We start from the raw sequence: 17357 nt of genomic DNA on the forward strand, positions 1-17357 counted from the left end.
CTGCTAAAAATACAAAATTAGCCAGGCATGGTGGCACATGCCTATAATCCCAGCTTACTTGGGAGGCTGAGGCAGGAGAATTGCTTGAACCTGGGAGGCAGAGGTTGCGCCATTGCACTCCAGCCTAGGCAACAAGAGCAAAACTGTCTCAAAAAAAAAAAAAAAAAAAAAAGTCAGGACAGATGGGATATCTGCCTTCAAAGATCTAACAATCAAATGAGGTGGACAGGGAATCCAAAGACATCACAATTTAATAAACAAGTAAACAAATAAGCAGGATGTTTAGGGATTTTGATGACTGCTGTTCAAAGAAAACACATGGCGTGATATATAGTGGGGTGGAGGTCAATCAGGAGCAACCTGTCTGAGGAGCTGACTTCTAAGGAAAGATCTAAACGATGAGAAAGAGGCAGCTCTGCACCATGTACTTTGCGTGACTACCATGAATAATACTCATGAATATTCATGTACAAATTTTTGTGTGGATTTATGTTTTCATTTTTCTTGGGTATATGCCTAGGAGTGCAAGTGCTGGATCATGTGATAATTATGTTTAACCATTTGAGAACTGCCAGTCTGTGTTCACAAAGCAGCTGTACCATTCTACATTCCCACCAGCAGTTTATAAGGGTTTCCATTTCTCCACATCCTCACCAACACTTGGCATTACCTGTCTTTTTGATTATAGCCATCCTACTGGGTGTGAAATGGTATCTCATTGTGGCTTTGATTTGCATCTCTCTGATGGCTAATGATGTTGGGCAACTTTTCAGTGCTTACTGGCCAATTGTATCTTCTTTGGAGAAATGTCTATTCAGATCTTTTGACAATTTTTAATTGGGTTGTCTTTTTATTATTGAGTTGTAATAGCTCTTTCCATATCCTAGGTACAAGTCCCTTATGAGATAAGTGATACACAAATATCTTCTCCCATTCTACAGACTGTCTTTTCACTTTCTTGAAGATGTCCTTTGATGCACTAGTTTTTAATTTTGATGTTTATCTATTTTTCTTTTGCTTCTTGTGCTTTCGGTGTCATATCTAAGAATCATTTGCCAAATCCAAAATCACGACAACTTACCCCATGTTTTTATCTAAGAGTTTTATAGTTTTAGGTCATACATTTAGGTCTTTAATCCATTTTCAGTTAATTTTTGTATATTATGTAGGGAATCCAACTTCATTCTTTTGAATGTAAGCATTCAGTTGTCCTAACACCATTTGTTGAAAAGACTATTCTTTATTCCATTTAATTGTCTTGGCACCCTTGCTGAAAATCCACTGACCATAAATGTGAGGATCTGTTTCTCAACTCTCAATTCTAGTCCATTTATTTATATGTCTATCTTCGTGCTAGTACCACACTATCTTGATCATAGTAGCTCCGTAATAAGTTTTGAAATCAGGAAATATGTCCCCTCCAACTTTGTTCTTTTGAGGTTATTTCAGCTATGTTTTGTCCCTTGAATTTTCATGTGAATTTTAAGATCAGCTTAAGATCATTTCAGTTTCTGCAAGGAAGGCTGGGACTTTGATCAGCGTTGTGTTGAATCTTCAGATGAATTTGGGGAGTATTGTCATCTTAACAATATTTAGTCTTCTGAAACATGAACATGGGATGTCTTTCTATTTATTTGGGTCTTTAATTTCTTTTGAAAATGTTTTAGAGTTTTCAGAATATAAGTTTTGTACTTTTTTTTTTCTTGAGACAGAGTCTTCCTCTGTCACCCAGGCTGGAGTGCAGTGGTGCGATCTCGGCTCACTGCAAACTCCATCTCCTGGGATCAAATGATTCTCCTGCCGCAGCCTCCTGAGTAGCTGGAATTACAGGCTCCTGGCACCACGCCTGGCTAATTTTATTTGTATTTTTAGTAGAGACGGATTTCACCATGTTGGCTAGGCTGGTTTCAAACTCCTGACCTCAGGTGATCCACCCGCCTCAGCCTCCCAAAGTGCTAGGATTACAGGTGTGAGCCACCGCACCCAGCCTAAGTTTTGTACTTCTTTTGTTAAATTTACTCCTATTTCATTCTTAATTTCATTTTAGATTTGGTCATTGCTACCATATAAATATACTATCGATTTTTATATATCAGTCTCGTATCTCGCAACCTTGCTGAATTTATTAGTTCCAATAGTTTTTTAATGAATTCCTTAGGATTTTTTATATACAAGATTATGTCATCTGGAACCACAGGTGTGTGCTACCACACCTGGCTAACTTTTTGTATTTTTAGTAGAGATGGAGTTTCACCACATTGGCCAGGCTGGACTTGAACTCCTGGCCTCAAGTGATCCACCCACCTCAGCCTCCCAGAGTGCTGGGATTACAGGTGTGAGCCACCGAGCCCAGACAAATTTGTTAATCTTTTTAAAAAACCAACTTCTGGGCCAGGCGTGATGACTCACACTTATGGTCCCAATTACTCAGGAGGCTGAGGCAGGAGAATCACTTGAACCTGGGAGGAAGAGGTTGCAGCTGCACTCCAGCCTTGGAGACAATTTAAGACTCTGTCTCAAAAAAAAAAAAAAAAAAAAAAAAAAAAAAAAAAAAAAAAAAAAAAACTTCTGGTTTTATTGGCTTTCTCTATTGTTTTTCTATTCTTTATTTCACTAATTTCCACTCTAATCTTTATTATTTCCTTCTCTCTGCCCACTTCAGATTTAGTTTGCTCTTCTCTTCCCAGTATCTTAAGGTAGAAGTTTAGGTTGTTGATTTGAGATCTTTTTTCATTTTTAATGTAGATATTTACATACATAAATTTCCCTCTAAACACTGCATTAACTGCATCCTGCAAGGCTTTTGTTTTGTTTTTGTTTTGAGATGGAGTTTCGCTCTTGTTGCCCAGGCTGGAGTGCAGTGGCACGATCTTTGCTCACTGCAACCTCTACCTCCCGGGTTCAAGTGATTCTCCTGCCTCAGCCTCCCAAGTAGCTGGGATTACAAGCACCCACCATGCCCGGGTAAATTTTTTTGTATTTTTAGTAGAGACGGAGTTTCACCATCTTGGTCAGGCGGGTCTCAAATTCCTGACCTCAAGTGATCCACCCACCTCACCCTCCCAAAGTGCTGGGATTACAGGCATGAGCCACTGCGCCCAGCTTGCATCTCACAAGTTTTCGTGTGATGTCATTTTAACTTATCTCAAAGTATTTTCTAATTTCCTTTATGCTTTTCTCTTTACTTGACTATTTATTAGTGTGCTGTTTAATTTCCATGTATTTGTGAATTTCACAAATTTCTTTTTGTTATTAATTTCAGATTTTATTTTATTGTAACCAGAAACATACTTTGTACAATTTCCATCATTTTAAAATGTATTGAGGCTTGTATTATGGCCTATGCTTAAAAATGTTCCACATGTGCTTGAGAAGAATGCATATTCTGCTGTTGTTGGGTGAAGCATTCTATAGATGTCTGTTAGGTCTAGTTTGTGTATAATGCTGTTCTAATCTTATATTTGCTGATTGGTCTCTGCCTAGTTTCTCTATACCTTATTAAAAATGGAATATTGGAGTCCCCAACTATTATTGTTTTATTGTATTTTCCCTCAATTTATTAAACTTTGCTTCATGAATTTGGGGACTCTATTGTTAGGTGCATATATAATTGTTATAACTTCCTGATGGATTAACTCTTTATCACTATAAAACGACCCTTTTATCTCTAGTGACATTTTTTGTCTTAAAGTCTGTTTTTTCTGATATTATGGCCACTGCAGCTTTCTTATTATTGCAATTTGCATGGCATTTCTCTTTCCATCCTTTTACTTTCAGCCTATTTGTGTCTTTGGTTCACAAATGAGACTCTTATAGACAGTATATAGTTGGATTCTGTTTTTTACCCATTCTGACAATCTCTTCCTTTGGATGGGATTATTTAATCAATCATATTTAATGCTTTTCATTCAGTTGGATTTACATGTGCCATTTTGCTTTTTGTCTTGTATATGTCTCATGTCTTTTTTGTTTCTTTTTCTCCTTTTTGCTTCAAGTGAATATTTTATAATGTAATATTTTAATTTCTTTAAATGATTTTTTCACTATATTTGAGTTATGTCCTTAGTGGTTGCTCTAGGGCTTGCCATATACATCTGAACTCATCAGAATCTACTTAATATTTATACTAACTTCATTCCAATGAGAATTAAGTTACTCCAGTTACTCCTATATAACTGTATTCCCTCATCCCCCTTTTTGTGCTATTTTTCTTATATATCAGAGAACTTCTTATCTAGCTCCTTATGATTTACTGGGGAGACCAAGGCCCAGAGAGAGTCTGGCTTGGCTATGTACTGGCTGTCTGACCACAGATGAGTCACTTAAAATTCTTTGAGCTTCAGTGTCCTCACCTGTAAAATGGGGAGAATTGGATGAAATAGCTCCAAGAATGAAATGAACTCTTATCACTTATCCTACACATAGTAGGAGCTCTGAAAACAGTGGCCTGGGTTTGACCCTCAAAGAATTCCAGGAATTTTTATACCCCCTTGTTCTTTAAAAGGCCATATATGCAAAGCCACCCCCAAATGCAGAAGTAGCCAAGAAGCCACAAAGTGAGGCAGACAAATCCAATTTGTCAGTACAGAGTGATTTATGTGGGGAACTGAAGGATGGAAGTGTAGTCTTGGAGAGCAGCAAAACAGGTAGATCTCCACACTGTTGCTCCCCAGACCCAGGGCTTATATATCACAGGGAAAGGGTATACATGCTCTGTGCAAGACAATTAAAGGCAGCCCTCCAGGACAGGCAAGAATGCTACATGCGTCATAACCTATAATTTGTGCAATAACATCAAGGCTGACATGTTCTTATGCTAAAGACAGTAAATAAAGTGAGAATCAAGAGGTTTTCACAGGACCAGGGCTAATCAGAAGTCAACATGGCGGATTAGCAACTGTATTAGTCCATTCTCACATTGCTGTGAAGAAATACCTGAGGCTGGATAATTTATAAAGAAAAGAGGTGTAATTGACTCACAGTTCCGCATGGTTGGAGAGGCCTCAAGAAACACACAATCATGGCGGAAGGCACCTCTTCACAGGGCAGTAGGAGAGAGAATGAGTGCAAGCAGGGGAAATGCCAGACACTTATAAAACCATCAGATCTCATGAGACTCACTCATTATCACGAGAACAGCATGGGAGAAACTGCCCCCAAAATTCAATTACCTCCACCTGGTCCTGCCCTTAACACGTGGGGATTATAGGGATTACAATTAAAGGTGAGATTTGGATGGGGACACAGAGCCAAACTATATCAGCATCCAAGATGGAGTCCCTCCTGTCTCCACACCCCGAATTCTCACATCGGAGAGTCAGGAAGCATGCATGTCCAACCAAACCCTTAGGGCGCTCCCTCACTCCAGTGCATGCCTCTCTAGGGGAGTGTCTTACAGTGAACTTCAGCAAAGCTTGGCTCTCAAGAGTGAGATGACATACTGGCCCAGACACTAGGGCCTCCATCTCACTCCCTCCTGATAAAGGCCAGTAGGCTGCAAGAGCCACTAGCATGGGCCACACCTGCCCCAAGGGCATATTTCTAGCCCCAGCTAAGGTCCCGAGTTTGTGCCTTACCACCTGTTCCTGTCCTAGGTTGAGTGTGGTTGAGGCTTTTGGGGTCAGTGCTAGAAAGGTATGGGAAGGAGAAACAATCACAGCTGAGTGTCAAGCCTCTGATTGGTAAATGGCCAGGCCTTCACCTGGGAAAAAAGCCCTCCTACAGCTACTCAGGCAGGTGGCCACCCACGCTCTCCTTGATTACCACCCAAGACAGAGGCCTCACTCTCATGAGGCATCGCAAGGCCTCCCTGCCATTTCCCCATCTGGTCTCAAGACTGGAGCTACTCACTCAACACATGCATTAGGAAACTTTGGAGTGCCCAGCCCCACTGTTGAGTTTGAGGACACAGACAGTGATCAAACACAAGCCCTGGAAACCAGACATGATCATATGTAACAAATGCAAAGCTGGGGCTTGAACATGGGCTCCGGGAGAACGTGCAAGGTGACCCCTCTCAGAACAGAGCCTAGGAAAGATCTGACCTTCATGGTGCTTGCCCGTGACCCTGTGGTTCATTGAATGTCTGAAGCTGGTTCCCTACTTCTGTTCAGAGATCTGGCTGGCAGCCTCAGGAAGGGTTTGCACTGAGAGCAGGAGAGGCACTGAGGGCAAGAGAGCAAGCACTGGACTTTGAAGCCAGATCTGGGTTCTAGCTTAGCTCTGCTGTGGAGTAACTGAGCGACCATGGGCCAGTCACTTACCAGCGCTGAGTCTCAGTCCACCCATCTGTGAAAGGAGAAAGTTGCATCCTGAGTTGCAGGGCTGAGTTGGAGGGAATTCAGTGACACTCTAAGACACTCACTAATGAGGAGCTGACTGTCCAAGTGAGGCAGTGGGTGCCCATGGCTGCCCCTAGCTGACTCTGACCCCTCCCCAGGACCCCAGCTCCCAAGGCCCCAGCATCTTTTTCCGGTGGGAGGACTAAGTCACCCGTCCCCAGGAGCTTCTTTCCGTAGGACTCTCAAGGATCCAGCTGTTAGTCCTGGAGGAGGTTCCTGCACTCTCTCCTTGCTCCCACCACACCACATCCTCCCTGGAAGTCCCCTCCACCCCTCTGTGCCTTTGTCCCTCCTAGAATGCCTCTCCCTGCCTTCCCTGAGCTAACTCATCCTCACCCTCCAAGATCACCTTGGCCTTACCTCTTCTGGGAAACCTTCTCTCATCTGATCTAACCCCCTGACGCATCTGGGTCAATTTCAGCCCACAGCCCCAGGCCTGCCTGAAGCCGGCAGAATTGTTCCTCATACTCTGTCCCCCTGTGCATCCCCCACCGCTTCCTAAGACATTGGTAAAATCATGTTGACCTTTCAACTTGTCTAGCTCTAAGAGTCTTGGATTCAAGCCTCAGCTCTACCACTAATTTGCTGGGTGACCTTGAGCAAGTCCACTGCCCTCTCTGAGCTTCCCGTTTCCTATCTGTGAGGTAGTTCAGCTTGTGCGCAGAGGCTTCAGCGGAGAGGAGGGACAGTCAGCCCTCACTACCAGAGGCTCCTGCAGGCAGTGGAGTGAGGTGCTGCTCTCCTTCTCCCTCCCAGAAGCAGCCAGGATAGAGTCCATGGGCCTGAGCCCAGACCCTCCTCCATTTATTCAGGGAGCAACAGCTTACCGGGCAGCAGGGGCAGAGAAGGAAGGGGTGTGGCAGGCCTGGGCTCCAGCTCAGTGTCCTCTCTCTCTGTCCACAGTAGCACGATACAACCGCACCAGCTACTTCTACCCCACATTCTCAGAGAGCTCGGAGCACAGCCATCTGCTCGTGTCCCCCGTGCTGGTGGCGAGTGCCGTCATAGGTGTGGTCATCATCCTCTCCTGCATCACCATCATTGTGGGCAGCATCCGCAGGGACAGGCAGGCCCGGCTTCAGCGGCACCGCCACCGCCACCACCGCCACCACCACCACCACCATCACCGCCACCGGCGTCGACACCGAGAGTACGAGCACGGCTACGGTGAGCTGCTGCCCACCCTGGGGCCCTGGGACCTCATCTGATTGTGATTGCAACACAGGAGGCATCAAGGAGTTGGCAACTCTGCCCTGGGTGAAGCAGGGTGGTCGGGAAAACATCTCAGAAGTCAGGCGGTCAGGAAGAGCTCACAGGTGCCCACCATAATGTTCTCGGTGACATGAGAGGCCCGGGTGACTGCTAAGAGAGAAACTCAGAGTGAGGCTGAAGGTCAGAGGGAGAGTGTGTCACACCTCCCCTGCCACTGTTGGTCCAGGCTGCACCAAGGGCTGGTCCAGCTGGCATCTGGATGGATGGATGGATGGATGGATGGATGGATGGAGAGATGAGTAGATGAATGAAGAGAGGAATGGATGGGTGAGAAGGGAGAAGGACTCATAGGAAAATGGCTGGGTGAGGGGTGAGGTGATGGATAGATGGAGGTTGAGTGGAAGAGTCAGTGGATAGGTGGAGAGATGGATGGGTGGACAGTATGAATGGATAAATGGGTAGATGAAAGGATGGATGAATGAGAAAATGGAGGAATGGATAGATGGGTGGATTGAGTGTTATGCCTGAGTGGAGGGATGGAAGGGAGGGTTGAGTGGACAAATGGAAAGATAAATAGGTGGGCAGCAGGATAGGTTGATGGGGGTGAATATATGAATAAGTGAATGGGTGAATTTACAGAATGAATGATGAGTGAATAAAACTATCCCTGGTGAGAGTCAGCAGAGTGCAAACAGAACTGATCTGAGGGCTTCCCAGTTGTTGGGATCACCCTTAAACAGAGTTGGTGGCTAATTCTTGGGTGACCAGTCCCAAATCTGTGCATGTGGCCAGAATGCCTGAACTTTTTACAGAAAGCAGCCACCTGACTGTGTCACTCCTGGAAGGGGCCAGCTGTCTAAGGCAGTAGGAAAAAATTCAATTGCATTCCATTCTCAGACGATTTTCAATGGCAGGAAAAAGCCAGACTCTTCCTTCCCAAATCACCATCCACAGGCCTTCAGGGGCCTCTGCCTAGGTCCAAGGCTACCACCAGATAGAGAAAAGAAAAGCAGGACCTTGGAGGTGCTTAACAGCAGTAGGCACCCTTCACACTGCAGGGTGAAGTGATGCCAACCTCCTAGGAGCCAGAGCCATGGCCAGACCTGAGGCGTTTCCCCCTCCAAGGCAGGAAAAGCTTGGGGAAAAGAAAGATAGGAAATATTTTTAAAATAGATTGAATTGGATCGATCAGCCCTGGCCTTTGGGGCCCCTCTTCCCCCTCCCAGACACACCCTGATTAGCCAGGTTTGGGGTATTTCCTGTCCTTTTTCAGAGTTAACTGGTTAAGGAGGGGACTGATGGGTAGCTGGAGTTGGTGAACAGGAGCCTGGTAGTAATGGACAGTGAGTAAGGAGTGCTTGCTGGGTGCCTGGCGCTGTTTGTGCACATAATCTCACTGCAAAATCCTCACCATAGTCCTAATGAGATGATAAAAGTCCTATCTTTTATCATCATTCCAATTGACAGATCGAAAAGTTGAGGCTGAAGTGATTAAGTAACTGGGCAGGATCACCCAGCCAGCAAGTGGTGGATGCCAGACTTGAGCCCAGGCAGCCTGACCTGGCACCCACAGGCTGCCCGCTGCACAGCACTGCCCGGGAAGGGAGCTGGAGGTGTCGGGGAGACGCCCCCGGGAGCCACCCCGTGGGCTCAAGGCAGTGTCCGGCAGACACGTACATGGCCACAGTGGGTGTCACTCAGACCTGGATGTCGCTCCCCTGGGAAAGCTGTTAGGAGAACCAGAAGAGCAGGAGGCTGGACCTTATGTAAGACACAGAGGGACATCCCAGGATAAGTCGGGACAAGTGGCCACAGTTGAGGTAAGACACAGCAGGCTAGTGGACTGTTCTCACTGTCCAACAATGAGGATCAAAGAGAAAGTTCAGCATGAATAAAACAGATGTGGAAAGCTCAGCCCATCCAGTCTCCGCAAGTCTCCCCAGAAGCCAGGGATTCCCCAAGGAGACAAGCTAGGAGCACTCCCAGGCCAGGACAGGCCTGTCCCACCCCTGCATCACCAACCTGAGCCTGGAGAGTCCAGGGCTCCTGCCCAGAGCATGCCTGTCCCCTGCAAGAGAAACCCAGGACCCCAAGCCCTGGAGGGTGCCGAGCAGACCCAGGATGGTCAGTCTGCCGCCTGCCCCTCGCACAGCCTGGCCCTTGCCCAGCTCCTCCCACTCCTCTCCAATCCCCTGTCCATGCTCCTTCCAGCCTCTGCCCTTTGCCTGGGCTCTTCCCTCTGCCCTGACTGCCATTCCCTGGGCTTCTCCAACCGAAAAAAGCCTTCCAGGTCCCGCTCAAAGGCTGCCTCCTTATGGGAGCTTATCTGGCCTCTCCTCGCACCTACCAGGCAGAGCTGGATGGGTGTCCCCCTCCTCTGTACCTCCTCGGCATTGCACCCATGCCTCCCTCAGTGTCTCAGTCATGGGGTGATTGTGCTGCAGCCATGAGAGCAGGGCCCACACGTGACTCGCCCCCACACAGGCTGGGGCCTGGAGGAAGCGCTCCATGGGCAAGGTAGGAGCCACCATATTTTATCCTCAAGGCAAAAGATGTAGTTGCCCCCTTTAAAGACTAGGAAACTAGTCAGGTGCGGTGGCTCATGCCTGTAATCCTAGCACTTTGGGAGGCTGAGGCGGACAGATCATCTGAGGTCAGGAGTTCAAGACCAGCCTGGCCAACATGGCAAAACCTTGTCTCTACTAAAAATACAAAAATTAGCCGGGCATGGTGGCACGTGCCTCTAATCCCAGCTACTCGGGAGGCTGAGGCACAAGAATCGCTTGAACCTGGGAGGCAGAGGTTACAGTGAGCTGAGATCATGCCACTGCACTCCAGCCTGGGTGACAGAGCGAGCCTCTGTCTCAAAAAAATAAAAAATAAATAAAGAATAGGAAACTGGGCTGGGTGCTATGGCTCACACCTGTAATTTCAACACTTTGGGAGGCCAAGGTGGGAGGATCACTTCAGACCAGGAGTTTGAGACCAGCCTGGGCAACACAGCAAGACCCTATCTCTACAAAAAAAATGTAAAAATTATCCAGGTGTGGTGGCACATGCCTGTAGTCCCAGCTACTCAGGAGGCTGAGTCGGGAGGGTCCCTTGAGCCCAGGTCAAGGCTTCAGTGAGCTATGATCCCACCACTGCATGCCAGCCTGGGTGACAGCAGAGAGAGACCCTGTCTCTAAAAAAATAAGAAAAAAATTAAGACTGGGAAACTGAGGCACAAAGAAGCAACTTGTTCAGTTACTTATCTTGGAGCGCACACTAGGGGCCCACAGTAGTTCCCAAGCTGAGAGGGCTGAGGGGTCGGCCTTGGCGCAGAGGAAAGAGATGGGCGTGGGGGCAGGCCAGCCCCTCTGTAGCCTGTGGTGGCCTCGGGACTGGTGCCAATGAACGAGGCCTCGGCTCTCTCCCTGGGGTGGGTGGGATGACTGAGGTCACAGCTCTGCCAAGCGGGGTCAGGCCTTGGCTTCCCCACTGCAGCCTGTGGTGGTGGTGACCCCTGTGGGGTTCCCGCCTCGCTGCCCCACTTCTGCTCTCGGCTCCAGCTTTGGCACCTCCTAGGGCCTCAGCAGGGAGCCCAGAGCTGCTGTTGCCCCATACCTTCCCCTGCCTTCTGGAGGGTGCGCAGGGGCTGCTGGGAGCCTTGGGAGGGTGTCAGGTAAGAGGGAAACGCACTGTGAGCAGCTGTGGGTGAACATGAAAGCAGCACCGCCAGGCGCGGTGCCTCACACCTGTAATCCCAGCACTTTGGGAGGCCAAGGTGGGAGGATAGCTTGAGCTCAGGAGTTTGAGGCTGCAGTGAGCTATGATCACACCACTGCACTCCAGCCTGAGCAACAGAGCAAGACCCTGTCTCTAAAAAAATAAAAAATAAATAAAAAATAAATAAAAAAAAGAGGGAGGGGCAGTGCACCAGCCAGCCCCAACCTTTGGCACTGGGCCCTTTCCACCTGTCAGACACACCCACAGCCCCCCAGCTCTGGTGACTGAAGCCCTCCTGGCCTCTCTCCCACCCCTCTGGCTGCAGATTCCTCTCCTCTGTCCCTTTATAGGTCAAGGTCCCTCAGATCCCATGCCTTGGTCCTGGTCCTCTCTCTACACCCACTCCCTGCTCCATCTCATACACCATCCATCATCCTCCCTTGCCTGGCTCCAGCCCTCAGGTCAGCTCCAGAACTGCGTGCCTGGAAGTCCCCTGGACATCACCCCGTGAAGCCCCACAGGCATCTCAGGCTCCAGGTGTCCACGGAGGCCTGATTTCCTACTTCCTATGCGCATCCTCAGGAAAGTTGCCAAAACTCTCTTTGCCTCAAGCGAGTTGTCTATAAAACTGGTACAGGAGGATCTACCTCAAACAGTTATTGCGAGGACTAAATTATCACAGCACCTGGCTAATGGGTAAATACATGCTCAGTAAATGTGAGCTATTTTCATCATCTCTTTCTCCAAGAAAACCTGCTCCCAGGCCACTGCACTAATGTCAGCTGTCCCTGCCTGCCAGCAACCAGCCTGGCACCTCCCAGGCATTCTCCACAAGGCAACCAAAGTGACAGGACTGTGACCACTTCCCAATGGCTCCCCATCGCCCTCAGGACAGAGTTGGCCCTCTGCCTGCCCACAGAGCCTTTCTGTAGTCTAGCCAGACACAGAGAGGAACCACAAATGTTTGAGAATGAGATGGAGGTGGGGGAGGAAGAAGAAAGAGGGAGGGAGGGAGGGAGGGAGGGAGGGAGGGAGGAAGGAAGGAAGGAAGGAAGGAAGGAAGGAAGGAAGGAAGGAAGGAAGGGGAAATAAGAAAGAGAGAAAGAAATAAAGAAGAAAAGAGAAGAAAGAAGAGAGAGAGAAAAAAAGAGAAAAAGGAAAGAAAGAGAAAGAAAGAAAAGAGAGAAGAAAAGAAAGAAAAAGAAAATTCTGTAATTCTGTTCTGTCTCAAGCTTTAAGAGAGATCTGGTGGCTGACTCTGTCTCCTGTCACTTCTGCAGGTTTAGAGCAAGTGACTTCAATCTCAGTCTCTTCATCTGGTGGAAGGGGTAACCTCTGCTCTCCTCTCACAGTGGGGTGTGAGGTAGATGAGATCACAGAGATTGAGCACAGCAGGTGCTCATGAGTGCCAGTTCCTCTTCCTCCCTCTCCCAGAGCCTGTCAAGGGGCAGTGAACTTGGAGTGATGTTAAATAATGAACCAAGGTATTGGGGTAAAGAGGAGGTTTCACCTTATGTGAAGTGAGAAGCAGGGCTTCCGGAGTCCTGGACTATTTGGGTCTGTGCTGACAGGGAAGTCAAGAGAGAAGGGAAAAGAAGGGATTTGAGAAGTTCAAATGGGGTGGAGGGTGCTGTCTCTCAGGAGCTCTGCCCAGCTGGATGTCTCAGGTTTGGGGTCTTAGCACCTTAGGGCAGCCTCAGTTTTCCCAAGACGCTCCACTCTGGGAAGTCCAAGAAAAAGCAGCCCAAGAAGAAACAGTAGATAGCAGTTTGCTTCAGCCCTAACAGCTCTCAGTGCTGCCCACCCAGTCACTCCTCTCAGGTCCAGGAAGCAGCCCTGACTTTCCCCAGGGATCCCTGTGTGACAGGCACACCTGCTGCCCTGCAGGTGGAACCCTCCCTGAACCCAAAAACCCTTCCCTGGCAATGCTGGCTGGTGGGGGGAAGGGGTACCTGGCACCCGAGCCCGGCAGCCCTGGTTCAACTTCCAGCCTCACCTTGTTGCTGTGTGCTGTTGTCTTTTCTTAGTTTCTTCCCTAAGTTCTCCCAAAAATTCTGTCTCTCAGCTGGTGCCCTGAACAGGAGAAACAAATCGCATGTCAGCTCCTTTTTTACAGCATATGTTATTGACTTCATTTCTCCTAGTAGAAAAGTAATGTGTGTTCATTATAGAAAACCTTAAAAATATAGACCATATAAGAAAAGAAATATAAAGAAAGAAATAGGCCAGGCGCAGTGGCTCACGCCTGTAATCCCAGCACTTTGAGAGGCTGAGGTGGGCGAATCACGAGGTCAGGAGATCGAGACCATCCTGGCTAACACGGTGAAACCCCATCTCTACTAAAAATACAAAAAATAAGCCATACAGGCGTGGTGGGGGGCGCCTGTAGTCCCAGCTACTCGGGAGGCTGAGGCAGGAGAATGGCGTGGACCCAGGAGGCGGAGCTTGCAGTGAGCTGACATCACACCACTGCACTCCAGCCTGGGCGACAGTGAAAGACTTCATCTCAAAAAAAAAAAAAAAAGAAAGAAAGAAAAGAAAAAGAAATAAGAGTATGATCCTCTGTCATCTGGACAGGGCCACCATCAACGTGTTTGGAATATTTTCTTCTGAGAGCTTTCTCGGTGTCGGTATATAACCCTGGAATTGGAATTGTACCTGCAGATAGACTTTCATATCCAGATTTTTCCACTCACTATTATATGAAGAGTGGGAAAAAGAGTTTAGGGGAGTGGGAAGAGCAGTCTTTGGGGTTATACAGACTGCATAAATTCCAACTCCATGCTTCACCACGTACGTGACCCTGAGCATCAGCTTCCTTGTCTATAGAATGGGGATGGCAACTGCGCCACTCACAGCAGAGAAAGGTTATAGCTCCGCCCCTGATGCCAAGCCCCGCCCCCAGAGGGGAGGAGGCACCTGGGAGCCCTGGACCCGGGAGACCTCGTGTCTCAGCCACCCTTGCAGCTCCCACTGCTCCCATCCAGGACTAGACCTGTCAGAAACTGGGCTGTAGAGAGCTTAGCAAGGAGGAGCCAAGACACCCAGCTGCCCTCCGGCCCAATCACTCACTGTGTGTTGTCCTCCAGCAAGTCACCGGGCCTCCCAGAACCGCAGCTGTGGAATGAGAGGGTTGTGCTCCAGCGGCATTTCCTAAGGAGTGTTACTAGGTCTAAGAAAGGAAGATTCTGAGGTCGAATGCTGGACAGGCACAGTTAAATGTGTTTCTTAGCTGCAGGACTTTTCAGAGCCTTTGATGTACTGGTGCACGGTAAAAAACGCAGAGGAGAATGCAGTGTGGGGAGTTGCCAGACTCATCATAGATGCTCCTTTTTTTCCCCAAGATACCTAAAGGGAATTGAATGTGGTTGGGGTGGGGGAGGGCTGATCCCAGAGTTCTCTGCAGCCCTTGTTCCTTGCTACTCTCCTCCCCATTTTCCATGCCCAGCCCAACTCCACAGCTCAAAGCTCCCTGTTCACACTACACTCTTCTTCCTTATCTCCCTCCTTGGAAAGCTGTTCAGTTCCCTTCTCCCAGCCTTCCTCTCTCCCCCTGGTTAAATCCTAGACAACACTCAGCTGTAGCAGCCTCTCCTCCAGGAAGCCCTCCCTGACTTCCAGACTGGTCAGGCCTGCCTTTACTCCCACAGTCCCAGTAGGACCCAAAGCTCATGATACACTGCCTAGTGCCCGGTTATCCCCAAGGCAGGCTGCCACCACCTTGGGAGCTGGCCAGGACAAGGCCAGCTCTGCTTCCTCTCTGTATCCCCATGCCCAACACGACAATGGCACCCACATTCTGGAGCTGTCACTGATGGCTGAAGGCAGCTGCGCTTGGTGAGGAGAGGAGTGGTCAGGTGGGGAATCAGAGCCTCCATGGCCCCAGGTAGACCTATAGACCCATGAGGACCGTCCCTGGATCCTGGTCTGAGGGCCAGGCCGGTGGTCTGTTCCCTGCAGTGTCGGAGGGGCACACATACAGCCGCTCAAGCCACAGGATGCGCTATGCCTGCAGCTCCTCAGAGGACTGGCCCCCACCCTTGGACATCAGCTCTGACGGGGACATGGATGCCACGGTGCTCAGGGAGCTGTACCCAGATTCTCCACCAGGGTAAGGAGGCCTCGTGGGGAAGGGGGCATCAGAGGATGGGGCTCTGGACACAAAGACCCCCCAACTCCATCATGGGAAAGAGTGGCACCTCTCCACGTAGTATAAATGCAGAAAACATCTGCTCAGTGGGCATGGCCACCTCCTCCCCACTCCTGACCAAGTAGGTCCCACTGAGGCAGTGTGACTTAGCAGATGTCACCTGGAAGTGCTAGGAAAGGAAGAGACAAGCCTAGCTCCTCAGGTTGCTGAGCAGGCATGCCAGGAATGCGCTTGCAGTTTCAGAGGAGGTTCCGTGGCAGCTGTTCTGAATTCCCTGGGGATCTGCTCCTCCAGGTGTCTCCCTGGAGGTGGGAGGGAAGGCCAGAGAAATATTTGGCTATTTCAGTGGCCTCGGGATCAACTTCCCCCTAGGGAAAAAAAAATGCATTGTGTTTCTATAAATAACACCAGGGACTGGGAGGTAAAGAGGGGACAAGCCCATATGCTGACATCTGATGGCCCCAGGTGCACTCGCTCTGGAAATTCTTTCTTGTATGATCATGAGCAATTTACTTAATCCCGCTGTGCCTGCTTCTCCATTGTTGAAATGTCCATGTAATAATACCTGCCCCGGCCGGGCGCGGGGGCTCACGCCTGTAATCCCAGCACTTTGGGAGGCTGAGGTGGGTGGATCATGAGGTTAGGAGATCGAGACCGTCCTGGCTAACACCGTGAAACCCCATCTCTACTAAAAATACAAAAAATTCGCCGGGCGTGGTGGTGGGCACCTGTAGTCCCAGCTACTTGGGAGGCTGAGGCAGGAGAATCGCTTGAACCCGGGAGGCGGAGGTTGCAGTGAGCTGAGATCGCACCACTGCACTCCAGACTTGGCGACAGAGCGAGATTTCGTCTCAAAAAAATAATAATAAAATAATAATATCTGCCCCACAGGATACTCATGAAAATGACACAGAAGTGCCAGTAAAATGCTCAGCAAGGCACTGGCTCTTCCCACCAGTGGTGTCGTTACTATTTCGAGGCCACAGGTGATAAACTATCCATGTTGAGGAGGACGAGGGGAGGGGATCAGGGAGGATGGGCTGACACGGGGAAATCGGCCTTTGTCAAGGGTGTGTGGTGCTTGGGTTGGGAGGAACTGGGACCTTCAGAGATACAGAGGAGGGTGTGACCAGCAGAGGGCACAGATGAGCAAAGGCCCAGAGGCAGGCGAGCACACCTGTGCCACACTACAGAGGGCACAGTGGGGTTTGACCTCCTCTCCCCTTCCCCTGCCCTGGCTTTCCAGTCAGACCCACCTGGGTTTGAGCCCATCCTGGACGCTGCCCAGGTTGATGCTCTCAGGTTGATGCTCTCAGGCATGTCACTGTGGCTCTCAGGGGCTCCATTTCTTTGTTTATGAATAACCCTGCTTCCTGGTTTTCCTGGGAAGGAAGATACTGTGAGTATCTGAGGATGTCGCTCAGAGTTAGACCTGAGCCCTTGGCTCCTGAGGCCATAGCCTGAGGACACAGGCACCTCCCCCACCCCCAGGAGTCAGTGGTTCTAGCCTGTGTGGGGAAGGGCCAGCTGGGCCCCAGAGACCAGGATCTGGGCCCCAAGGAGGCCGCCTCTGCCCAGTGCAGCTCATCTAAAGGACAGGAACAGGTGGGGCTGCTTCTGATGGAGGTAGAGGTGCACAGATGCCCTGGGGGTGCCTGGGAGCCGACTTCTCCCTGAGGCAGAGCAGAGGGTTGGGTTGGCCTCAGGCATGAGGGGGCGCCCCAGCTGCAGGCCTCCATTGTGGTCAGGCATCCCCAAGGCTGGCTGGGTCCAGTGCCTGGACAGGGTTGGGCAGGCATAAGGCAGGGGTGGGGAGGGGTGGGGAAGGTGGGGGCACGACTAGGAAGACGGGTGATTCCCCCTCCAAACACACACAGACACATACACACAGGCACACACGAACACACACACGCACACACCTGCCGAGACCTCCCAGGCAACAAGGG

General features: G+C 49.4%; 1 protein-coding gene and 1 long non-coding RNA gene across 2 annotated transcripts in view; one reads left to right on the plus strand and one right to left on the minus strand.

Annotated features, from left to right (window-relative positions):
* BEAN1 (brain expressed associated with NEDD4 1) overlaps positions 1-17357 on the plus strand; it is a 58844-nt gene that overhangs the window by 38255 nt on the left and 3232 nt on the right. Inside the window, exons 3-4 of the mRNA XM_032157540.2 lie at positions 7245-7508; positions 15222-15372. Of these exons, the coding sequence (XP_032013431.1) occupies positions 7245-7508; positions 15222-15372 (415 nt within the window). The remainder of the gene's footprint in view (positions 1-7244; positions 7509-15221; positions 15373-17357) is intronic.
* LOC116471344 (uncharacterized) lies at positions 7507-15718 on the minus strand. The gene is made up of 4 exons (XR_004248779.2): positions 15572-15718; positions 14334-14609; positions 13258-13334; positions 7507-7703 (listed from the first exon to the last, which is right to left on the minus strand). It is a non-coding gene; the product is annotated as an uncharacterized LOC116471344 (long non-coding RNA).

This window comes from Hylobates moloch, unplaced genomic scaffold (assembly GCF_009828535.3).
Source record: "Hylobates moloch isolate HMO894 unplaced genomic scaffold, HMol_V3 SCAFFOLD_6, whole genome shotgun sequence".
Taxonomy (NCBI): Eukaryota; Metazoa; Chordata; class Mammalia; order Primates; family Hylobatidae; genus Hylobates; species Hylobates moloch.